We start from the raw sequence: 23,441 nt of genomic DNA on the forward strand, positions 1-23,441 counted from the left end.
ATCATCCATGCTGGCCAGGGTTTAGACGGGGCTGAATACTGATGTGGCTGGATCGTTCCCTGCTGTGTGTGTGAATGTCGTACCTGTGTGTTTTGAGATGGTATTTGAGATGAGCTGGCCAGGTGAATGTCCTGCAGCAACCTTCAAATGAGCAGCGGAGGATCTGCTTGGAGAGGGGGCGGCTGGTCCGAGACGGCAATTCTCGCTTGTCCCCGTCTGATGTCAAGCTGTGTGTGTGGTCACCTAGGCAACCGGACGAGGAAAGTGAGCAGAGAAAATGGTCCGGGAGTGCCAGGTGGCCGGTCTCTGGAGCCCGGCTGTATGAGAGCTAATCATCAGGTACTGACTGAGACCTGCTGAACAGCCGCCGCCAGAAGAAAACAAGCCGAATGCAATCACTGCCTTTTCTAACCTGCTCACGCTCCCTGCTCTGAATCCTTCTAACAGTTCCAATTGTGCTCAAAGCGTGCCAGTAGTAAATGCTCCTACCGACACCCCACTGCTGGAGGAAAGTTGTCTAATCTAATACAAGTTAGTGGGAGGTCGGCCATTACAGCGGCTCAGAAAGAGGAAATTTTGTTCCACGCTGAAACTTGTTACAGGCGGCTGCAGACATTACACTGTATGTCAGAATGAGCCGTTTTATGTGCAAATGAGATCGTAGTGAAGCAGGTGAAAAGGGCCTAATTCACACAGTGTAAGGAAATATGTTTTTTCTCAGCACATCACTCCTACTTGACCATGATCGAAAGGTAACAAGGTCATGGATTGATGCCAAGACAACAGAACGTGCGCTGAATGCTGGCAAAATGTGGCTGTAAAATCACTAAAGGCTGGTCACACACACAGGCTTTAATATTTAATAAGTCCCCAGAAACACAGTTTTCAATGTCCATTCACTCTAATCTTCACCTTTAACTGATGTCTCTGCAGAATCAGGGACATCAAAACAATTTGGACAGCTTGTACAAATGTGAAAACCTGAAACCACCAGGACACAAAGGGATGAGAGAGGACTTTTAAGGCAGCAGGAAAACTTAAAGATATTCTCATTTTCAGTCAGAATGGAAAAAAAGTCGATTCAACAATTTCTTCCCTAGATTTAGTAGATTATTTGATACCAGGTGTTTTGATTCTGTCTTACAACTGAATGACTGAAGGGGTATTTAAGTAAAGAGCTGTGAGACAACAGATTTCATTTGCCCAAGGTAACAATGATAAGAATGGGCAATGAAACAGTGAACAGCAGTGCTCGTCTTGAGTGTACATGAAATGTGTTAAAAATTATGTCAACAACAACAAAACACACCTGACCATAAGGACAACAATTATTCCTGCCACAATAAATACATTACATTACAGTGTATAACTGCCTTAGAATCTTCTGAGCTAAGCTCAATCATGTCACATAATTGTGATAATTATCTCCATCCAGCTGTATGAAAACATCTGGATGATCCTCACAGAAATGTCATATTTGATCACATATTTTCATCACTGTTCCCACCACTTGAGAATTGACTGACACCGAATTAATGATGTTGTTTTGCACACACCTCTCATTATCAGTAAAACGTTGTGTATTTCAGTAATAGGTTGTGTACATTTGAGTTACTTCTGTCAGATATGTGTGATTTTTGCGAAGGATGAAACCTCTCCTGTCTTTCTAACTCCATCTCCAGCTGCAGTGGCGCTCAGACGGTGTTCAAAGACCACAGATGTAGCTGGGAGTCAGAAAATATCATGGGTGAATGTGTTATTGAACAGGCATCCTGTGGTGAAAAGTTAAAATGGGTTGAGATGAAGCCCTGTGTCCTGCTGCGGGTCATCAGCTTGCATCGGCTATATGTGCCGCAGTAAAGATATTTCTACCTCAGATCAGTGCACAGAGAGCTTTATGGGAACGTGACAGAGATGGAGCGGGGGTACCGATGTGTTTCCCTAATTAAGAAACAAATTTAGACGTTATTGCTTTGGCAGACGTAAAAAGGTGTAGTGACTCTTTTGGAATGTGACAAGTTTGAAAGTGTAACAGGCTTTTAGGTGTGTCCCAAATTCCATGAGGGAGCCACATTTATCATGTGAATTACTTTGCACAGTTGGTGTAACGGTTGAAAAAAAACCCCACCAACTTACTCTCATTATATCATCCTTCATATGACATTTTCCTGATGCCTTGATTACCTCCTCACCCGTGTGTCCTCTCCTCTGGGCACATCTGTCTCTCTGCGTGTGCTTCTCTCCTGTTTCTCGGCTAAATTAAACCTATATCTTCCTCGTCACTGCAGCCTTGAAGTCTCTCTCCCTCTCAGGGGCCTTCATTAAGCACATGACAGGCTTAAACACAATTAAATCACCTCAGATGCTGCACTGAGGTGTGTAGTGGAGCACGCTTTCATAATACAGGTTCCTCAGTCTCTTTGGTGCATCTATTCACTCATCAGCACAGTCAATGTCATGGAAAAGTGCTTTGAATTGTGCAAAGACAATACACAAGGCTACACTTTCTACTGTATGTCATCAATTCTAATTACTGTCAACTATCTCTGTCACATTTACCAAATAATCAGTCTTGTTTTTGTATAACCTTGATAATAGTTTACATTCTCTTATATAAAAGGCTGGATGAAAGTGACACAAATGACATATTTCATCACCATATTCACATTATTAATTAATGGTTTTCTTTACAACAGCAAAAACTGTTCCATGCTTGTGAGAGTCCTACTTTAACAGTTCAAAGTTACCCATTATTGGATGTGACAGACTCGTCCGCGTCACATGATTGTCACTGGATCAAATGCTTCACACATTCCCCTTCATTACTGAAAGCCAGCGTTCACATGATCAGGTTGTGCTGCACAGTAACGCAAGATCATCCACCAGCATGACTGAATGCATGATTTAATTTATTTGTTTTGATGCCCCTACAAAAACATTTGGACCTGTCCTGCCTCCATGTTGCCAGCAATTTACAGGTTATAGGCTGATCTACATATGAGGGGGAAAAAAATAAACAAAACAATGTTACAACCTACAGCATTTTCATCAATAAACATTCTTCCATTGGTAGAAGAATTATTCAAGGCCCTTTACTTCAGTTAAGTACACTGTGAAAATACTCCAATACAGGTAAAGGTTATGCACTAGAACCAAAGCAGAACACTTTAGCACAACTTCACCTACTTCCAAAGTGCATGGAGACGGAAAAAAACTGAGAGCAGGTCAAGAACTAAAGCAGTACACATAGTACAGAACACATTTATCACAGCTAAAACAACGTTTATGAGCTCGTGGCCTTTATAAGGATCAAACGCTATGCACTCAAAAACCTCAAAAATAATTATGTGTAAAAAGTAAAAGTACTAATTGTGTTTGGGGTCAGTGAAATAAGACATAGAAAGAAAATATGTTTGATAGATTATGACAACAGGTTTGCATGATATAACTGCATGTTTTAGGGATGAAACTATTTACAACACGAGCAGTCCAAAACCTTTCAACAACACACAATTAATAATAATGGAAACATCAGAGCAGTGTGAATGTGCCAAAGCAGCTCCTTGTGGACTAGTTGAGAAATTCAATTCAGAACTGACAAATGCACCAAAGTGACTGAGGAAGTCTGTAATGTATGATTTACAACACCGCTGGACATTTGCAGCCAGACTTGGAGATCCATCCAGACAAAGATACAAATTCTTGTTGACTGTAAGACTTGTGATGAGAAGCGTTTAACACTGTTTCAGTCCATGATGATTACACTCGATTTTCATCTCAGCACTGACCTCATTTCTCCCCTCTCTGTCTTTGATGCCTTCTGGAAGAAAACCAGCCGAAAAAAACAACAACTGTGCTGTTACCCATACACAGCCTGTTTTTCCTAAATTCTTCTCAAAGTATAGGATCTCTAAGATATTTCGCCTTGTTTTGATAAATAAGATGGGGTGACTTTACCGTTACTGATGCTCGTGGCCCGGGCGTCCTGACTGGCCTTGGCATCTCGAGCAAGCTGTGCCCGTGTGGCGGCGATTAGGCTGTCGTGTGCCAGCTCCTGTACCCGTAGATACCAGGGTGCACTGCCATCTATCCCATAGTCCCCTGATGAGACCCCCTCATCGTCATCCTCCCCTGCCCCATCTGCGGCGAAGATTAGGGACTCAGAGGAGGCTGTGATGCCTGAGAGGAAAGAAACGGCAGAAGGAGAAACACTGTGAAACAAGAAATTCAATGCCAGTGCAATATTCTGCAAGCTCATCAATGGCCTGAACCCCTCTAGGTCATATCCTGAATTCATTATTGTCCTCTCATCATGCTCAGCAATTTTGAGTATATTGTAATGGCATTACCCTGAAAAGCCCAGAGGATATCGGCAAACAGACACTCTGAGAAACCGCACAAATGTGCTAAAAATTATTTAGAATTAGAATTTAATGTAACAATAGGCCAAAGAAAGATTTTCCATCCCTCACCCTGATCACTGAGTCTTAGACACAAAGCGGCAGACTGCACAAAAGGTGTATGTCAAGAGACCAAAATTAATTTTTTTTTTTTTTGCTTTCCTGCCAAGGCCTGATGAACCTGGAGAATGTGCCTGCCAAGGTTCATTTCTTCCAGCCAAAATAATTCACAGTTTTCTTCATTAAAATGTGTCATCTTGTTTCTTTTCAGCTCTATCACAAATGTGGAATGAGGTGCCATGCAGATCATTTAGCATGGAAACATGATCAGATTTCAGTCGTTCTAATACTATACTTTGTCATTCTATTAAGAGCACGTTTGGAATTCATCTGACAAGGGCACATTAGATAGGAATAATATTTGATTTGTATTTGGTCTGGAACTAATCCTCAATTTAACACGGTGTCTCATATTATTTAAATTATTCTCAAAATAATGCATTTCAAGACACTCAGCTATGTGCCGGGTTTAGGCAGGTTTCAACGACTTACATTTAAGACTTTATAATATACTTTCTGAAGATCATTATCAATGCAATTTTAGAACCATTTAACGTCTACACTGGCAGAAACGGATATGAGATAAAATCAGCCCAGAATTACTTGCAAAGTTCATGTTTTCACTATATAAAGGCAGATTTTCTTGAATTTGTATTTAAAGAGTTGGCCTATGACTTCTAGAACAGGGGTCACCAGTCCTGGTACTCTACTATCCTGCATGTTTTAGATGTATCCCTCTTCTAACACACCTGATTCAAATGATATGCCTATCATCAAGCTCTGCAGAAGCCTGATAATGACGGCCAGGTGTGCTGGAAGAGGTAAACATCTAAAACAGGGGTATTCAAATCCGGTCCTCCAGGGCTGGTATCCTACATGTTTTAGATATTTCCCTCTTCCAGCACACCTGGAAGCCATTACATCGTTATCAGGCTTCTGCAGAGCTTGATGATGAGCTGATTATTAATTGAACCATGAGTGCTGGAAGAGGGAAATATCCAAAACATGCAGGATAGCAGCTCTCGAGGACCAGGGTTGGTGACCCCTGTTCTAGAGGATGGGTCCACCCTACATTGGGATGTACAAACAAAGTGTAGTCCAATAAATGGTGACTCCGCTGCACAATTTCCATTAGTGGGTCCACATTGGTTTGGTTCTGTAGATTTGTTCGAGGGAGCCTGATAAAACATTTTTCCCACAATACTTAAAACCAACATGATGCCGATTTATAGAAGGCAACATTAACTTCATAATCTAACCCATATTTAAAATCTGTCAAATGAATAATTATTCAAAATATATTAAAGCCTCAAATTCAGTTTTTGGATTTCAGATGTCTTAACACAACCCATGGAAACCCAGGATGTCATTTAGACAAGACTGAGAACTGAATGTGGATCCTGATGTCCTTATTTATCAAGTCCAAAATTCAGCACTTCGAGGACATAAGTAGTTAAATACATGTGGTTAGCATTGTGTTACCTTTTGCAAGGTTCAGCAGGACATACGAAGTACTGTCTGACTGTTGTAGGTCATGAAGGATGGGTGGGGGGCTGGGGGAGGTCCGTGGGTGAGAGTGTGTCTGAACCACTAGAGGACTTCGCTCCGACACACCTCCAAACTCAGACAGGGAAGAACTTTCAGGCTCATGGCTCAGGCCGCCGTCTGGGGAGCGAGTTAATCATGTTAACCAGTTCTTCTTACGATGGAAGAATACATTTATAATATACTGTGATGTAAGGAAACCCCCCCCCAGGCACCTTCAATAAGTAAACATATATGGTAAAACAATAATGATATTTACTGTGATAAGTATTATTATTCTGATATGCAATTTTGTTGTGAGTAGGGTTTATTCTGTTTACATTCTCTGCTAAAACACCTTTCAATGCTTTAATTCACCTAATTATATGTATGTATATTGTGACTTTGAACAAATGTTTTATCATTATAAATATTACAAATGTTCTACCTCAGTTTCTGAAATGTTCTGCTATTTATCATGTTCTGACCATAAAGAATAGTTGAAAACCACAAACAAGTGTGTTATGTAATGTTTGTCACCTTATGTTGTCAATATCATTTTCATTGTCTTGTGTGTTTTACAACATGTGTGGCATGTTTCCAGTTTACATCATTTTCCTTGTGTTACGTCTTCCACTTTATTTTCCTCTTGTTGCCTCATGTACATAATTTCTCGATTACTTCATCTTTATTTACAACCACAAATAACAGTCTTTGTCCCTTTTACTCCAGACCATAAGTCAGCCTTCAAACTTGAAATAATTGATGATTTGCCATTTAGCATCGTACTGATCAATACTGACTGATGTGAAAATGTATCATCATAACACTGTTGGTCATATCGGTCAGCTCAAACATCTTTGACTAACTGTGTTACAAAGCATTAGTTTTTTTAAGTGCACTTTCAAAGAATTATAGAGCTTAAAAGTGACACAGAGAAACCATCCATCCACAGGGTCACTAAGCAGAATTTTGGATGCAGAAGCATCTTAAGCATGTGATGTCCTTCTCAGTGATGGATGGACTCATACTTAATGACCTCTCAGCAGAGTCAGGGACGGCCGGTCAGAGCTTAATTTAAGATTTAAGGCAATGCATGAATAATCCCAACCTCGAGGGAACAAGAGGATTATTCACAAAGCTGAAATAATGTGAAAAGCTGTATACATAAATAAACACAGTCACTGTTTTACACACTGCAATGTAGGCATTTTAAAAACTTTTCACCTTATAATGAACAATCTCATATGAACAAGTTCAGTGCAAAACTGTCAACACTGTCTGTTCAGGAGCCAAACTAGGCCATCCTGCACATGGGTTTTCCCTTTTTATTGACTATTTTGAGTGTTAAAGCTTATTATTTGGAGCCAGAATGAAGCATTTACATTTTTTCCAAATCTTAAAATGTTCAGATCAAATATAATTACCTATAATCCTTAACTGAAAACAACGCAAAGTCAGTAAAAGCAAAAAATGATAACTGCTTTTTCTCCAAACGTCTCATGCTTCAGTTATATTTTCCCCTCCAATTCCACAGAAACATAGACATAACTGCTGACCTGTGAGCTCCAGTGGGCTGCAGAGAGAGCTGACAGCCGGAGCCAACAGAGGCAGGCAGGGGTGTTTGGACTCAGGGTCCTCCAGACCCTGAACTAATGGGATGGACGCGTTCTGTACAAACTGCACCAGCAGCTGAGAAGAGACACAAAGAGCAGGGACAAATGGCAACAAATACAGTTTGACAGATGTCAGGAAATTAAGCTTATGACTTATTATAATTCCTACACAGCAAAGTCTAGCTTCTGCAATACAGATAGGGCATGAAAGTGGTGAAAAGGTTACCTCTGGTTTGGAGTCAAGCTCATCTGAAAGCATGGGTCACCCTTTGTGAAATCTGGAACATAAAGATGACAAGCACACTATCAAAAAAAGCTATTTCAGTGTTGGCTTAAGAACGTGTGTCATAAAAACCACACTTACCTCAAATATGACCTGCTGGATGTGAGATAGTTAGTCGGTCATGGGACTGGGCTGCAGGTCATCTTTGAGTCAAAACCATCACAAAACTGTGCGGAGAGACAACACGACAAACTATGAAGTAAACCACTTTTTGCTTCAGTTCAATAACATACAGTAAAAGTGTGACACAAACAGCCAGTAAACCGTGTAGCTGCAGCTCGGCGGTGTCGTGGACAGCGTTCCCGTTATGTTCAACGTGATGCACAGACATAAAGATGACAGACTGCCTCGTTAACTTAGCTAGCAGGGCTAACTGTTACCAAACTAGCCGCCGGGCAGATGTTAGCTACCCGTTAAAACCAGCCAACGGACGGGTCAAAGCAGCACATATACAGTGCCATGTAATCCCCAATTACACAAAAGTGAAGTATTTACCTAACAGCCGTGATAAAACTTCACTACAACGCGGGGAAGCTTGGTAATTGTGTCAAAACAGAGTAGCAGGTCTTGTCTACGGAGTCACTGAGGGAACAATGTTAAGACACTTCCGCGTTTCCCACAATAGGATCCTGTCTCATCAGCGCCACTCAGCGGTGAAAACTATACTGCACTGCACAGTCTGGGTTCATTCTGTATATGAACCTTTACCAAGAGTTTTATCTTTTACATCAGGGGTGTCAAACTCATTTTAGTTCAGGGGCCACATTATGCCAGATTTGATCTGCGGTGGGCTGGACCAGTGAAATAATAATATAATAATATATAAATACAGGGTGGGGAAGCAAAATTTACAATATTTTGAGGCAGGGATTGAAAGACAGTGTATGACCAATTAGTTTATTGAAAGTCATGAGAATTTATTTGCCACAAGAAAATTTCCATAATAGAAAATGTTTTTATTCTATGTGTCCTCCTTCTTTCTCAATAACTGCCTTCACACACTTCCTGAAACTTGCTCAAGTGTTCCTCAAATATTCGGGTGACAACTTCTCCCATTCTTCTTTAATAGTATCTTCCAGACTTTCTCGTAATAGTTTTGCTCATAGTCATTCTCTTCTTTACATTATAAACAGTCTTTGTGGACACTCCAACTATTTTTGAAATCTCCTTTGGTGTGACGAGTGCATTCAGCAAATCACACACTCTTTGACGTTTGCTTTCCTGATTACTCATATGGGCAAAAGTTTCTGAAAAGGTATGGATAATAGTGTTAGGTATGATTATGACATCAATATATGTTTGGTTTCAAAACAACTGACGTAGCGCCTGCTGAGAAAAAACAACTAAATGTTCATTGTAAATTTTGCTTCCCCACCCTGTAATGTCAACTCCAAACTTTCCTCTATGTTTTAGAGCGAAAAAAAGTAAAATTATGCTATGAAAATGTTTACATTTACTAACTATCCTTTAAAACAACGTGAATAACATGAACAAACTGAAATTTCCTAAGAAAACTAAATACAATTTTAACAATATTATGTCTCAGTTTGTCATGTACACATGTAAATTGCAACATACAGATCACAGTAGATCTACAAATACACAAAACATTCAATAACAGTTAGAATATTGTTAAAATTACACTTCAGACATTTCAAAATGTTCATATTTGTTGAGGTAATTTGTGTTTTTATGAAATATTAGTTTGTTTTAGTGTAAATACAGTAAAATGACATGAAAATGTTTACATTTACAAAGGGAAAAATTTGGAGTTGTGAGTATTTATAGGTTATTGTGATTGTATTTTACTGATCTGACCCACTGGAGATTAAATTGGTCTGTATGTGGAACCTGAACTAAAATTATTAATATCTTCAGTGTAATTTTTGCATTTCACAAATTCATCCCAGGGGCCAGACTGGACCCTTTGGCGGACCGGATTTAGCCCCCGGGCCGCAATTTCACTCGTGTGTTCTACATCATCTTTGTATTTTCTGCATTGTCTGCTTATAAATACATTTTATTATTATTATTTTTTTATTATTATTATTATTATTTTTTTGCCTTTTGAAAGAAAAAATATTGAAAGAATAAGGATATACTGCATATTACACGGGGGCTACAACGAAGTAGTGAAACTTGACCAAGTGTGAATCTAATAAAGAAAAATTTAATAAAAATGCTGGTTGGCTGTAGTTTGCAAGATACAGATAGTCTTGGCTCAAAATGTGCAACTTTGAGAATTAATGAGAGAATGGATTTCAATCAAAAGGAATGTTTGTCTCAGAGTTACCAGATCTACTTCATACACTGTCAGCACATTATAATATATTCACTTCTTAAGTTCTTTCCAGTGGCAGATTTATAAATCTACTGTATAAATGCACACAAACCAATATGTGAAATAACACTTTATCATATACATTGAAAACATCATCTTACCTCTAAGTTTATTTATGTAGTTTGTAACTGCCTGGCAGCCTCCATGTTTGACTGTTCCTTTGTTGTGACATGTTTTGTACAGTTTTGTGAAGTTAAAAACTGTAAATAAAAGTATTAAAAAAAAAAAAAAGAAAGAAAGCATCGGCTAACCAGCATGTTTGTCATTTGTTTTCCAGCTCATCTTATTAAAGTATGTAGGATTTACCATATTTAATCTCTGAGGTAGATAATTTTTAAAACACTGCATAAACTATGTGCATTTGCTGCTTGTTAGTTTCCGTTTTTCTTCTTTCTTCTTTTCCACTGCATTTAAAACACTAGAAGCACTCGGAGAGCGCAGACCTCCGCCAAGGCTGATCAGTGGCCCCCCCCCGTGGGCCCCCCCACGCCAAGGAGGTTATGTTTTTGCCAGGGTTTGTTTGTCTGTCTGTCTGTTTGTTTGTTTGTCTGTCCGTTAGTGTGCAACATAACTCAAAAAGTTATGGACAGATTTTGATGAAATTTTCTGGTCTGCGCCCCCCCCCCGTGGGCCCCCCCACCCCCGATCACCACCAAAATTTAATCATTTCTTCCTTATCCCATTTCCAACAAACCCTGAAAATTTCATCAAAATCTGTCCATAACTTTTTGAGTTATGTTGCACACTAACGGACAGACAAACAAACAAACAGACAGACAAACAAACAAACCCTGGCAAAAACATAACCTCCTTGGCGGAGGTAATAAGGCAATATTATCCAAATATTGTGCTTTGTCTTCCACAGCTTTAGTTACTCTTCAGTTTTCCATCTGTGCACCGTCACAGTGCATTTGGAATTAAATTATCAAGATGTGATTGAAGTGTGGAGATTCAGCTTTAATTCAAGGAGTTTGACACAAACTTCACATCAGGTTTATTTATCTATTGGGGCTGATACGGTCCCATGCTTCAGTATGCCCTGTCGTAGTTTGGTATGGTTGGTGCTATTTACTGCTGTCATGTGTCTGCAGTGTTATTTATTGTAATGTGTCTGCACTGGGATGCCCTCTTGTTTGTACTGTGTTTTCTGTATGGCGTTGCAGCCCCTTGCACTTTTGCCCACAACAAATTTCCCTTTGGGGTCAATAAAGTATGTCTTATGTTCTCATCTGTTGGAGCTGCTGACTTCTGATCTGTGTTATAGAACCGTCAGAACCAGGACCACCCACTTCAAAAACAGTTTCTTTCCAAAAGCCATAATCCTACTTAACATAAAAATCCACTGACACACCACCAACACCAAGCACATACACCATTAAGTGGGAGTCAGAACTCCTGTCAGTAACAGTACGCTCTGCAAAATCTATAGATATACAAGTATCTATGTCATGTAAAGTACTGATGTATATACTGTACATACAGATTTATATACTGCACATGATTTTGTATTATTCACTGTATTTCAGTATTATTCATTGTTGTATTTTAGTATTTTATATATTTATTTAACCCATAAAGACACAAACATCCACCGGCGAACAAAATATAAACTGATATAAAATATTAAATACCTGTTGATCCACTAATTCTATCAATCCATGTAAATAATTGGTTTAAAATGCAGTTTCATGGTCATCAGATATGACCCATTTAGACATTCAGAGACCCGATTTTCACTTAAAAATGCAAAATACAGAGCATAATATTAGAGTAAATGGTGATAAATCACTCAAGAAAGGTCAAATATAGAGAAAAATTCATTTGGGAACTGACGCAAAAGCAGCACTGGGTCTTTATGGGTTGATGTGTTCCCTTAAATTTTGTTGTGCTACTGTACAATGTCAATAAAGATGATCCAATTCAATTCAATAAATATTGCATAAACCATTTAGGAATTACAACCATTCATAGGCTCACAAGCAACTGGACAAACTAAAACTGCTATAAATATGAGGTTTGGTTGTAATATTTGGTGAATATCCTCTGTAGTCAGTGCTGAGTTTCATCCTGGGGATGCTTTGTCCAAGTACCGTACCTCCAAATGTGTCCGTTTTAGTGTTAGTGATAAACTGACAGATTCAGGGTTCCTGTAAGAGAAACTCAACTTATGTCGAGTGAAATAAACTCTTTAAAAAGATGTTTAACTGGAAATTGCATTGACTTCATTAAAAGATGACATTAGACCTAACATTAGATTAATTTACAATGAGCTGCACATGACATGACTTTGACTTTTCTCCTTCAGGCATAATTCACTATTGCATACATACTTTTATTCAACCAAGGTTACTAATTAGAGAGTATTTTAACAATGTGGCATTAGTTTTATTTTTGTAAGGTTGTAACTTCTTCACTTTTTATATTGAGTTTTAACATTTTTATGTCAGCCATGGTTTAAATGTTTTGATCCTGACGCCCGATGAAAAAGCAGTAGTAAATCAAGAATCAATCCCACTTTTATAAATAAGACAAGAAGAGAAGGATTCTTTGGAGTGACATTTATTTCGCAAGCAATGAGAATAAAATCAAATTAAAAAGTAAAAAAAGAAAAAAAAGCATCTCACGTCAAGCCACTCTTCATTCATATCTTCCTAATTGTTTTTGTCGAACAGTATCATCGTTAATATCACATTACATTTCCTGAGGTCTTCAAACTTAACCTCGTGTTTTAGTTTATCCTCCAAAGTATAAGCACAATGAAGATTTCAACAGTTGTATTCCTTTGAAAAAACTGCAAAATACAATTAAAGGAAGCTATCACTTTCCATCATAATTCCCCGTTCATCCATCAAAACAAACAAAACAAAAAATTCCAGGCTATTGATTATGTCTGCTGGTGAACTACTGAAACATTTTAAACGAACCGTCAAAAACAAACGCACAAACATTTTCCAGCATCTTTAAATGGATGAAGGCTGACTGAAATACAATGTAGAAAAAAAGCTGCTGTTTAGACAGGCAAACTAAAAATCCAGTGTAGAAAAGTCATCCAACAAGCAAAAGCACTGTAAATAAAAATAAAAAAAAATGCAGTCACATTAGAAAACCACATCACACCTACGGAAACGACACTTAAAGACTGTGTGTAGCATATACATGGCCTGATAGCACGTACACTTCACTCAATAAATAAGTCAGTCACATGAAAATTTGAGAAACAGCAGTGTGATCAGAAGTCATTGATGCCAAAAGTGAGCTGATTAGAACAGAACATACAGAAGTGATGCAGAAAAAGCTGAAAACGGCAAAGAAAGCTCCTAAGAGAGATTTGGAACAGCACAAAGTTGTGCTATTTTCAGCCACAAATTCATTGACCTTTACAACATTTCAGTACCACTGTCTGTCCCGCTGGCATTAAACCAACGACACTATTGAGATTACATTTCAGCGGAAGGCCATCGTCAAAAACTATTGTAGGATTTACACACTGTACAACGACGAACAATGTCAAATTCAATCTGTCTGAGCATCTAACTGAAAAGAAAGTATTGGATAAAAGAATTACAGTTATGTTGTAATGTAGCGCCACTAAAGAATTGGTCCAAAAACAGAAAAAAAACAACTACAAAGGAAAAAAGGAAAAAGATCTCATGTGAAGAATAAGACAGTTGGAGAAAAGGGTAAAAACACACCAGAATCTGCTCATGTCCAAGGCAAAAGAGCAGGACAGGACCAGCAGTTTCAATCCAGCCCTGTGTCTAGCGTCTCCAGAAGGCCTTTGTTACGAACATGTGGGTTTTTAGCAAATTACTGACGAATATTAGAACCTCGTGGAAAGTCATAAATTATGCTTTTCATATGAGCATCCAGAAAAAAAAACGAAAAACAAAAACACATTAAGCTGTAAAGTTCACCAGAAGTGTACAAGGCATGACATGTAGGAATCTGAAAAATTCCTTCTTGTTCCGTTTGTTACAACATCACTATGACATGAACTTAACATCTAGTGAAGTCTCCGTTTGCTGAAAACTGCCAGGGACTTATTTGCATTTAAGTGAACTCATCTTAACCCGGCCAGTGAGATATAAAGAAAACCGATAAAAGACAAGTTAGGAATTTTGCTCACAGACCAAAGAAAATAAAAAACATTGATTATATGTAAAACATTTTGTCTCAAGTACAACATGCTTTGATCAGTGGACTCCATGGTTAGTGTACTGGAAACTGTGACATGTTGAGTGATAAGGCCAGTTTCAGATCCAATATTTACCCCGAAACATACAAGCCCTGTCATTCAGGTCTGTTATGTGCACAGATGGATGCAGGCCGAGGAGCTTCTGTGCAAAAGAAACAGAATGAGCTCATCGGGTTTATGTAGATGACACGGACATAAACAGAGCTTTCCCAAAAGAGTTCAGTGGTCGGTGATTTGTAGACAGCAACCACAGCTATGCTTGGTAGGGGGGGTGGAGGGGGAGATGACGACTGCACAATGAATCTTGAGCTGCTTTGCTGACACTAGAACTGGTGCAATGCAGAAGAACATGGGTGGAGCAAGAAACCTGACCTCAAACTTTAGCGGGTTAAGAGTGAACTTGAGTGACACTGACCGATACAGACATAATGGGTGACATGTTGGTCTGTTTACAACGTAACAAAGCTGCAGTCGCTCAGTGCCTCTGAGAACTTCCTCTCTGAACCTTGAAACATTTTTCAAAAATAAAGCAACAGAAAAGAAAAAAAAAATTTCCGATCACCCCTGATAAATGTATAAAAACTGAAATGTGGTGTTTAGTTACAGACTATTTGACATTAACTTTATGTTAACTGTATTCTTTTTTTGTAAGAATTATCCCTTATTTAAGATGTTCTTCATGAGGCATTACAACTCAACATATGCACAAGTACGTAATTATCACATCAAATATTTTATACTTAAATACACAGAGTATCCAATAACATTAAATAAAATAACCCTATTAGTATAAAAAAAATTAAAAAAAACTGACAATTTCAAAAGATTCATGTGAATGTCATACATGAAGGTGTTTCCATGAGTAGTGCTTATGATGCCTCACAATAACAAGTACAATTTACCTCAGTGAGCTACCATAGCTGCCATTCATTTCTGCCTAGAGATTGCTACTCAACAAATAATTTTGTGCAAAAGAAAAGTTTTGCAACATACACTGGATTCAGATTTTAAGGCCATAATTTATACCACAAGATGTCCATTATTGATGTGCAAACCTTCAACTGGGATATCCTAAGCATTGGACCATTCAGTCAAATTAATCCTCAGAATTGGATCCACAACTGCTTAAGAGTCACACGATGAATATCATACAGATGAAAACAGGAACCTTTGAAGTGGAACCAAATCTGCACTTATGTTAGACAATACTGCCATGTTAATTTATAACATGAGTATAGAAAACACACCAAACACCTTTTACAACTTGTACATTAATCACAGATCGTTATGGTCTAACTGTAGGAAGCCATCTACACACTAGGATGTAACTGAAGAACAATCTGAGAGGTTATCAGGAGTTTCGCTTCAGAGCAATTGCACTGTATTAAAGCTGCCATCAACATGATGGGAATGCAAGACTTGAAACAGTCAACAAGACCAAATTATTCATGTGAAGCTTTAAAACGCAGAACAAAATAATAAGACACTTTAGGCACATGTTCCTCTAAAGATGCAGAAAGGCAAAAGGCCCTGAAAACATTCAGTGCGACATGACAACATTTTCTCAGCCTGGTAAAATATACAAATGCTGCATATAACTATTTCGTATTGTACACGCTGTTAGTTAACTGGAGGTCTATTACACAACACACCAGTGTCAGTGGAAGATGACAACAATCCACAAGTGTTGGAACACCTTAGTCTCATCTACTTTTCATTGCAATTCATGGTTACAAGATCCAGTCAGAGAGTTTTTAATCAAGCCTTCAGATTGTGAAACTTTACTGTGCATTCAGTAAAATTACTTTGTCTGTTCACCACTTCACGCCATAGATTCAAATCTCTACGGCCTTTTGATTCCTGATTGCCAATCAGCAGGAGATTTCTGCACAGTGGTGGGGATGTTTTATTGGAAGAAATGTAGACAGGCTCAATTTGGCAGAGCAGTGAGCTGTGGCTCTTGCCTTGTTTGACCTTAAAGTCTTAATACACCGAGCCGACCATTGGCAATTTGAACAGCAACTGCAACTATGTGGCTGACAAATGGCTGTAGTTTTTGCAGCGTGTCTTTTACTGATGGCACTGTTTGGCTCTTAACTGTTCCACTGATTAAACATGTTGAATCAGTGACAGAAGCACTCGAATAGAGCTCCGAGTGCCCATTCAGCTCAGCCAAGCTATGATTTCACTACAGCTGCACAATTTGGTGAATTGTAATTACTGCAGACAATATTGTGATTTCAGTGTTTTTTCTTGGGATTCAAGTAAAAACACAGATTACTGTCCACTTTTAAATGAGTTTTTTTCTACTCAGACAAACTTGAACTAGTAATAAAAAACAAACAAAAAAACCTACTTTCAAATATCACCATATACACATTGAACATTTTCATTGCAGTCTCTTGCAATTATACGCTTACTTTGATTAACTGTGAAGCTCTAGATACTTTATTGTGATTTTTTCCTGTTTTTCCTTCGCATCACCCTTCCTTTGCTCAAAATCTCAAGGAGTTTGAGAATGCCACTATTCGTAAACTTTTTAGGGTCAGCTTGGTGTGTCAGGAACCTTAGGCATAATGCAGCAAAATGTAGGCCACAGCACACAGTCTGGGAGTGAGTAGTAGGGGTGGGGCGGGGTGGGTGTATTTTAGAGCACATTATTTCTGGTCCATCTGTCTCCGTTTGCACCAACCCCCAGTGCAGGCCTTCCATTCCCCATCTCAGTCTACAGGATTACCGTGTAACACTAGTCAAGGTCTAATCAGCCTTAGAGCTGGGCTGAACAGCTCTCTCCCTCTCTTTTTCTCCGTCTTCCTCCTGAAGGCTGGTCTGCAGCTTGACACAGATGCTAGTGTCGCCGCTCCGCAGAGCCTGGAGGAAGAGGTCTGTGTGTTCCTTTAGGCGGTCCAGGTCACCCTGGGTGCGTCGGTTCTGTCTGAGGAGCTCCTTGGTGCGGAGTGTAATGTCTAACAGGCCCGATTTGCTCAGGATGTTATACGTATTGCAGAAGCGCTTCCGTCTTGTATCAGCATCACTGTCAGAGTGGTTATTTCCTCCTGATGAGCTGCTCTCTCTGTTGACCAGAGCCCCGAGGGCAAGGAGTTCCTGGTCTTTAGAGCCAATGGTGGGTGTGAAAGATAAGGAAGGAGTTAACTCTGTCTGTTTGACAGTCAGTAAATGCTTCTCACTTGCTGCACTGTTGCTGGCGCTGGTTCCTGATGTGGGATGAGAAAGCTGGTTCTGGAGCAGAGGAGACACAGTGCTGGGAGTTGGAGGAAGATTGTGGGTGGCTGAGTTGCTAACACTATTACATGGACTTCTCTGCTGCTTCTCTTTTTGACAGTGATCCTGGTGGTTGGAGGTCGAGCCACTGCCTCTCTCTGAACCTGAAGAAGAGGAGGAGGAGGAGGTGGAGGAAGATGATGAAGCAGTTCCTCTCCCTGAGGAACTTGAGCTATCTCCTGGATATGGAGCAATCTTAGGGTAGGATTTTAGGATTGGAAGATACTTCTTAGGGCGTCGGTGTCTAGTGGAAGAATCTTTGGAGGCAGTGGAAGCTTGACGTGAAACCACAGGTTGAAGGAAGACCACCTGAGGCTGCTGCACCACAGGCTGAACAACCTCCACTGTGGGACTAAAGCCCCATGGCTTCAGAGCAGGAGGATTGTCACCAGGCTGCAAAAGCAATCAAGTCGAGAATGAAAAGTGTTAAGAAGCAGGATGCATCACAAGCACTTCATTTTTGGACATGGCCATTTACAAGCAGTTACTTTGCCTATCCATTTACCATTTCAGCAATTCATTAAGCAAAAATGCTAAACTTTCCCTGGTAGCAAGATCTCAAATGTAAAGATTTGGTGCCTGTTTTTCATAGTAGACTGATTACATTGGGACTTAGTTTGTTTCTCTAATTAAGCGTGAACACACTTCCATGCAGGTAGTCAATCTGTGAACAGGGAGGCTATGGTTATTGTCATTGTACAGAACACACAATTAACTGGAAAACAGAACAATACTTATTCTAAATGATGAATGAATCAGTTTACTAATGAGTGAATCTACTAAACTGTCTAACAAAAACTGATAACAAATCTCAACAAAATAGAAAATCAATAAAAGACATTTGATTACTTGACGCTCACAAACAATGGGAAAAGGAAACTTGAGACTGCAGTACAGTTCACACCATTCACTACTTCAGAGAATTGGGATATTTTGCATGAATACTTTCCGTCTGACTCTTAAGGTCAGAACTGTAGCTCTCAGACAGACAATGTTACAAGTTCAGGTTTTGCATTACAGAGTTGTTTTTTTTTTCTGTGGCAGCAGTGTACCTGTTTGAGAAGGACATTGTTCATGATAATCATAGGAGAAAGACTTGAATAGGAGCCTCCCACCACAGCAAGCTGAGGAGGCTGGGGCCCCGAGCCAGGAGTTTGCGGGTCCTGCTGTACAACAGGGCAGGGTGAATCCTCAGAGTCTGTTGTATCCATTGTGCTAAAATGCTCAGAGCTCGCATCTATAGCCATGAAAAGGAGGAGGAGGGGATCACTTTAGTTACATTGTACATTTTACTAGTGAGAGTTCTCAATGATATCAATGCTCCCCTAGTGGTATGCAAAGGAATCCTTAAAATGAAATAAAATGGACAAAAAAAAAGAAATACATACCATAACTGAAATACTACTATAAAAGAAATGTCTTAATTATGGAATCTTTGTAACTTGATTTAAGTTTCCTCTCCACAGTAATATCTTTATTTCCGTATCAGACTGTTGACCCTATACTGATAATTATCTGTCAACAAGCTAAAATGCAATGGTGAGATTAAGTGTAGGAGGAGCTATTGTGATGAAAAACATAGGGCTGGACCCTAAATGTGGCATTATTAAACTGCAATAATAACTGAAATTATCATGATATAGATTTTTCTGTATTGAGTTTGCTTGTATTATTTACATTGTCAAGTAACACCCTCCCAAATATGTCACTGTTTTGTTGTTTGTACTTAGTTTAAAAGTCAAACATAAAGTTAACAGACACTTAATCATAGTTGCTATGAATGTGCTACTCTTGATTATATGCTGTGACCATAAAAAATATCTTAAAACCCAAACCGTCTGGTTTGTTCAACTTTCACCCAAGACCACAAACCAGCTTTCACTGCAAGATATAATGATATGTTGTTTGTCATGATGATTATAGGTACCAACTGATAGGAAAGTATATGGCCATATTACCAGCTTCAGATGAATAACACAAAACACTACATCTTGGCTCCAAATGGAAACTATGAAAATAAGTTTGTGTCTTGTTGTCAGCCATAAGGAAGGTACTTAAAGAGACAAATACTTTCTGAGGTGGTACACAGTGTCTACAGTTTGAGAACCGGTGAACTAAAGCCTAGAGAGGTGCTTAAAGAGCCTGGACTAACCTGAGAATCCTGAGTCTCTCTCTGATTCAGCCCGGGACCCTCCAGACTTCATGATGCGAGGTCTGTTTGCTGCCCTTGAGTGACTCTCTGCCTTCCTTTTGGTGCTCATCACTCCTTTCCTGCTGCGCTGACAATGTCCTTGGCTCCACAAACACACATCAACAACATCAGCATATGAAAGGCTAAATCTGGGAATCAAACACTAAACAGACATCCCTCTCATACCACTAACAGGATGTGGGGCTGTGTAACGGTACTTGCAGAAGATGTTAGACGAAATGTAAACACAACACTGCATTATGAACTAATCTGTGGTATAAAAACTCCATTTTATAGAGCTGCAAATATATCGACTATGTAAAACACAACACTGAAGGCCTAGCTAAAATCTATCGACTCTTAAGGCGAAATCAAAGTTAGCTTGATTATGCTACGTAATAATGCTAGCCGCTAATGTTAAGTGGCACGAGCCAGCCGGGATACACAAAACACCACAAAAACAGCAAAGAGAAACAAAAGAATAACCTACATGTGTTTGTCGCGGGTCTAAAAAAACACCCTCCTCTGTGGAAGACACACTTTCCGTTGGAAGGAACGTCTTGTGAGGTTCGCCGACTGCTTTTTCTTCGTGACTGTTGTTACTGCCGCTGCCCAAATACGTTAACTAGAACTCTGTGTTCCTCGGCATAGAGTGAATCCACGGTACTATACACGAGACACACCGCCCCTCCCCTGTCCGCTCGGTCACATGCAGAGGCGCGGTGGCAACAGCCGCTGTCCGGTACAATGTAATTGTCCCCCGCAACCGAAAAAAAAACCCTTGCGATCACGGGTGGGCTTCCGGTAGCTCACCCCTAATTGTTCCCAGGCGATGAAAACCCCAAAGCCCCGGTCATTTGATACAGCAATTCTGCCATATTTGGCAGTTATGGGCGTGGTCATGTCTGGAGTACCTCGCACGTCATGGTCTCTACGCTTCAACGCCCGCCCACTTTTCAGATTTCCAGGCTTGTGATTGGTCGGTGGAGCCAGCAGCTAAAAAACGTGACTAGTGCCGAATGTGTGGCACGTTAAGGACACTGTGTACGCTGTGTTAGTCGGGGAGGTGTACAGTGCAGTTCAGTGCAGGCATCTCAGCTGTACCATCGGGGAATCCAGTGACGCGAGGTTTTGATCGTAATGTTCTGGTGTATTACATAAGAAGTTGGTTGGCCCACAGCTAACCTAAGACTGCATGATAGAAGTAAACATTGCACCTCAGAACAAAACGTCCTCACGTGCGTCCATCGCTCAATATTGGTCCAGTTCTGATCTACACAACTTGTTCCAGTCATACAGTAAGCACAAGGATGAGGTGGAAAGAACTGCTCATACATCAAGTGCAATATAAGTATTGCAAGAGCATGTTCACAAAACAGCATTGGATAGTTATACAAAAACTGTTAAACTGAAGATGAGTAAATACCCTGTGGCAAAGTTATAGGGTTATAATTACCTGAGGGATCTATTCTGTGTCTTGACAAATTAGGTAATAAGATCAAAACTTTCATAAAGGCTGCAGTGTAAATGTGAAACCTTTCCTGGCAGATGACACACTTTCTGCAAGAAGCCTTGAAATGGGTTGCAGACCTGTCTGGAGCAAAGCGATGCAGTACCAGAGCCTCTACAGCTCAGTGTCAGCACATATATGTTGTTTATTTAAAATCAAAGGTTTGAAATTTGTGTTACAAAGAACAATGCATAGGCTAAGGGTACAAATGTTCTATATCAGGGGTGTCAAACTCATTTTCTTTCAGGGGCCATATTCAGCCCAATTTGATCTCCATAATAATAGCAGAATAGTCTACAAATAATGACAACTCCAAATTTTTTAGTGCAAAAAAAATAACATTAGATGATGAAACTATTTCTATCCAAAACAAAAAAGATGTGAATAACTGGAAAAAAACTGAAATTTCTGAAGAAAAACAAGTACAATTTTATCAATATTATGCCTTAACTTCATGATTTATACATGTGCATTACAGATCAGATCTACCAAGGCCCAAAATAGGCAGCATATTGTTAAAATTGCACTTATTTTTCTTTAGAAATTCCAGGTTGTTTATATTTGTTCAGGTTATTGACATTTTATTGTTAAAGGATATCAGACATTTAATGTTCTTTGCAATAAATCAAAGAGGAAAAAACTGGTGTTGCCATTATTTATAGGCATGATGTCATATTATTTTTTTCACATTAAACCAAGAAGAAAATTTGGAGTCATTATTTCTAGGTTATTATGCTGTTATTTTTGAGTTTGATGCCCTTGACTGTTAACATCTTCTGCACTTTGTAAACTCATCCCGCGGGCCGGATTGAAACCTTTGGTGGGCCGGATTTGGCCCTTGGGCCACATGTGTGACACCTGTGTTCTAGATTGTCATCCAATTGCCATGCAGCTTCAGTGACCAGCAACTTCTCTTGGATAAGTGTTTTGCCAGTCATTGCTTATATATATAGTTTCCAGTCTCTGTGTTTGCCATGTTAACTGAGTGCTTGTGTTGGATTACAGAGATAGGAGTGCTATAGATCTTCTTGTCTCAACCTTGGCAAGAGAGTGCGGCTAGTATTTACATTACACTGTCCATACTACAATTCTCTGTTTATCTTGATAATCCTTTTTGAAACACTTATGAACCACCTCTCCTCTATGACCACATCTCCATGATCTCACATGTTACTTAAAAGCGATGAATGCAATACAAATGAAGGGATAACAGTAACCCCTTGTGTTTTGTTAACAATATGCTAACTACAAAGCCTTGCAAGATAAAGAGCTCTCAGTGTCCTCACATTACTGACCCTAATGGTCTACAAATGCAAATGTAGATAGCACAGGGTGTCATTGTCTTTTGAGTGTGTTTTGTTATATTAACTGTTCATAGCCCATAAATAAAAGCAAAGTGTAAGTGTAAGTGTTTATTGAAAACTACAGTTGAAAAGTGTCACTTATACACGACTTGTCAATTACATAGTGTCCACAACATTTGGTTTGATAATGATCAGGCTATAACAACATGAGTCACTTAACAGAAGAGGAGAAGGTCTGTGAACATTGCCACTGACGTGACAGTTAATCAGTGAAGATCTAATGGATGCAGAGTTTAATCTGGTCCCCTGGCAACTAATAGGCTCGAAGCATCCCACCTGTTATTTGTGCGTCCATTATGCATCCATACTAGTGTGTACTGTGGATAATTGTATCCAAGCCTTACCATTACATAGCCAGGGGGAGTCCAGAAAGGGTTAGCATAATAAACAAAAACACAGATTGCCATAAACAACATGAAACATCTCTGATCTGAATGGAGATACATGTGCTTAAAGAAGAAAGATGTTTGGTTAAATGCAGAGGTATCACAAGTATTCACACTCATTACTCAGGTAGAATTATAGATACTAGAGTTTAAAAAGACTTCTGTAGAAGTTGAAGTATCAGCTCAAGCTTTTACTCAAGTAAAAGTGTAAGAAGTACTGGTTTCAAAACTACTTAAACTGTAAAAGTAAATGTGAGGGAGAAAAAATCCCATTAGGGACAAAAGCTTA

General features: G+C 39.3%; 2 protein-coding genes across 6 annotated transcripts in view; both read right to left on the reverse strand.

Annotated features, from left to right (window-relative positions):
- znf410 (zinc finger protein 410) overlaps nucleotides 1–8,502 on the reverse strand; it is a 19,686-nt gene extending 11,184 nt beyond the window's left edge. Inside the window, exons 1-7 of one of the 4 annotated variants that reach the window (XM_030128514.1) lie at nucleotides 8,379–8,502; nucleotides 7,965–8,050; nucleotides 7,827–7,878; nucleotides 7,544–7,676; nucleotides 5,943–6,125; nucleotides 3,958–4,179; nucleotides 84–243 (exon numbers count right to left, since the gene is read on the reverse strand). In XM_030128514.1, coding sequence (XP_029984374.1) covers nucleotides 84–243; nucleotides 3,958–4,179; nucleotides 5,943–6,125; nucleotides 7,544–7,676; nucleotides 7,827–7,859 — 731 coding nt within the window. In that variant the 5' untranslated portion in view covers nucleotides 7,860–7,878; nucleotides 7,965–8,050; nucleotides 8,379–8,502. Of the gene's footprint in view, nucleotides 1–83; nucleotides 244–3,957; nucleotides 4,180–5,942; nucleotides 6,126–7,543; nucleotides 7,677–7,826; nucleotides 7,879–7,964; nucleotides 8,076–8,132; nucleotides 8,359–8,378 lie in introns of those variants that run through there. The other 3 variants (XM_030128516.1, XM_030128517.1, XM_030128515.1) reach the window with 3 other exon arrangements.
- Nucleotides 8,503–12,769: 4,267 nt separating this feature from the next.
- cipcb (CLOCK-interacting pacemaker b) lies at nucleotides 12,770–20,726 on the reverse strand. 2 transcript variants are annotated; one of them, XM_030128357.1, is made up of 4 exons: nucleotides 20,383–20,726; nucleotides 19,854–19,996; nucleotides 18,754–18,938; nucleotides 12,770–18,094 (listed from the first exon to the last, which is right to left on the reverse strand). In XM_030128357.1, exons 2-4 carry the CDS (start codon nucleotides 19,960–19,962, stop codon nucleotides 17,177–17,179), a joined length of 1,212 nt encoding a protein of 403 aa, XP_029984217.1. In that variant the 5' UTR covers nucleotides 19,963–19,996; nucleotides 20,383–20,726; the 3' UTR covers nucleotides 12,770–17,176. The 2 variants fall into 2 exon arrangements, with proteins under 2 accessions (XP_029984217.1, XP_029984218.1); XM_030128358.1 differs by having other exon boundaries at nucleotides 19,854–19,991; nucleotides 20,383–20,725.
- Nucleotides 20,727–23,441: the final 2,715 nt, after the last annotated feature.

This window comes from Sphaeramia orbicularis, chromosome 24 (assembly GCF_902148855.1).
Source record: "Sphaeramia orbicularis chromosome 24, fSphaOr1.1, whole genome shotgun sequence".
Taxonomy (NCBI): domain Eukaryota; kingdom Metazoa; phylum Chordata; class Actinopteri; order Kurtiformes; family Apogonidae; genus Sphaeramia; species Sphaeramia orbicularis.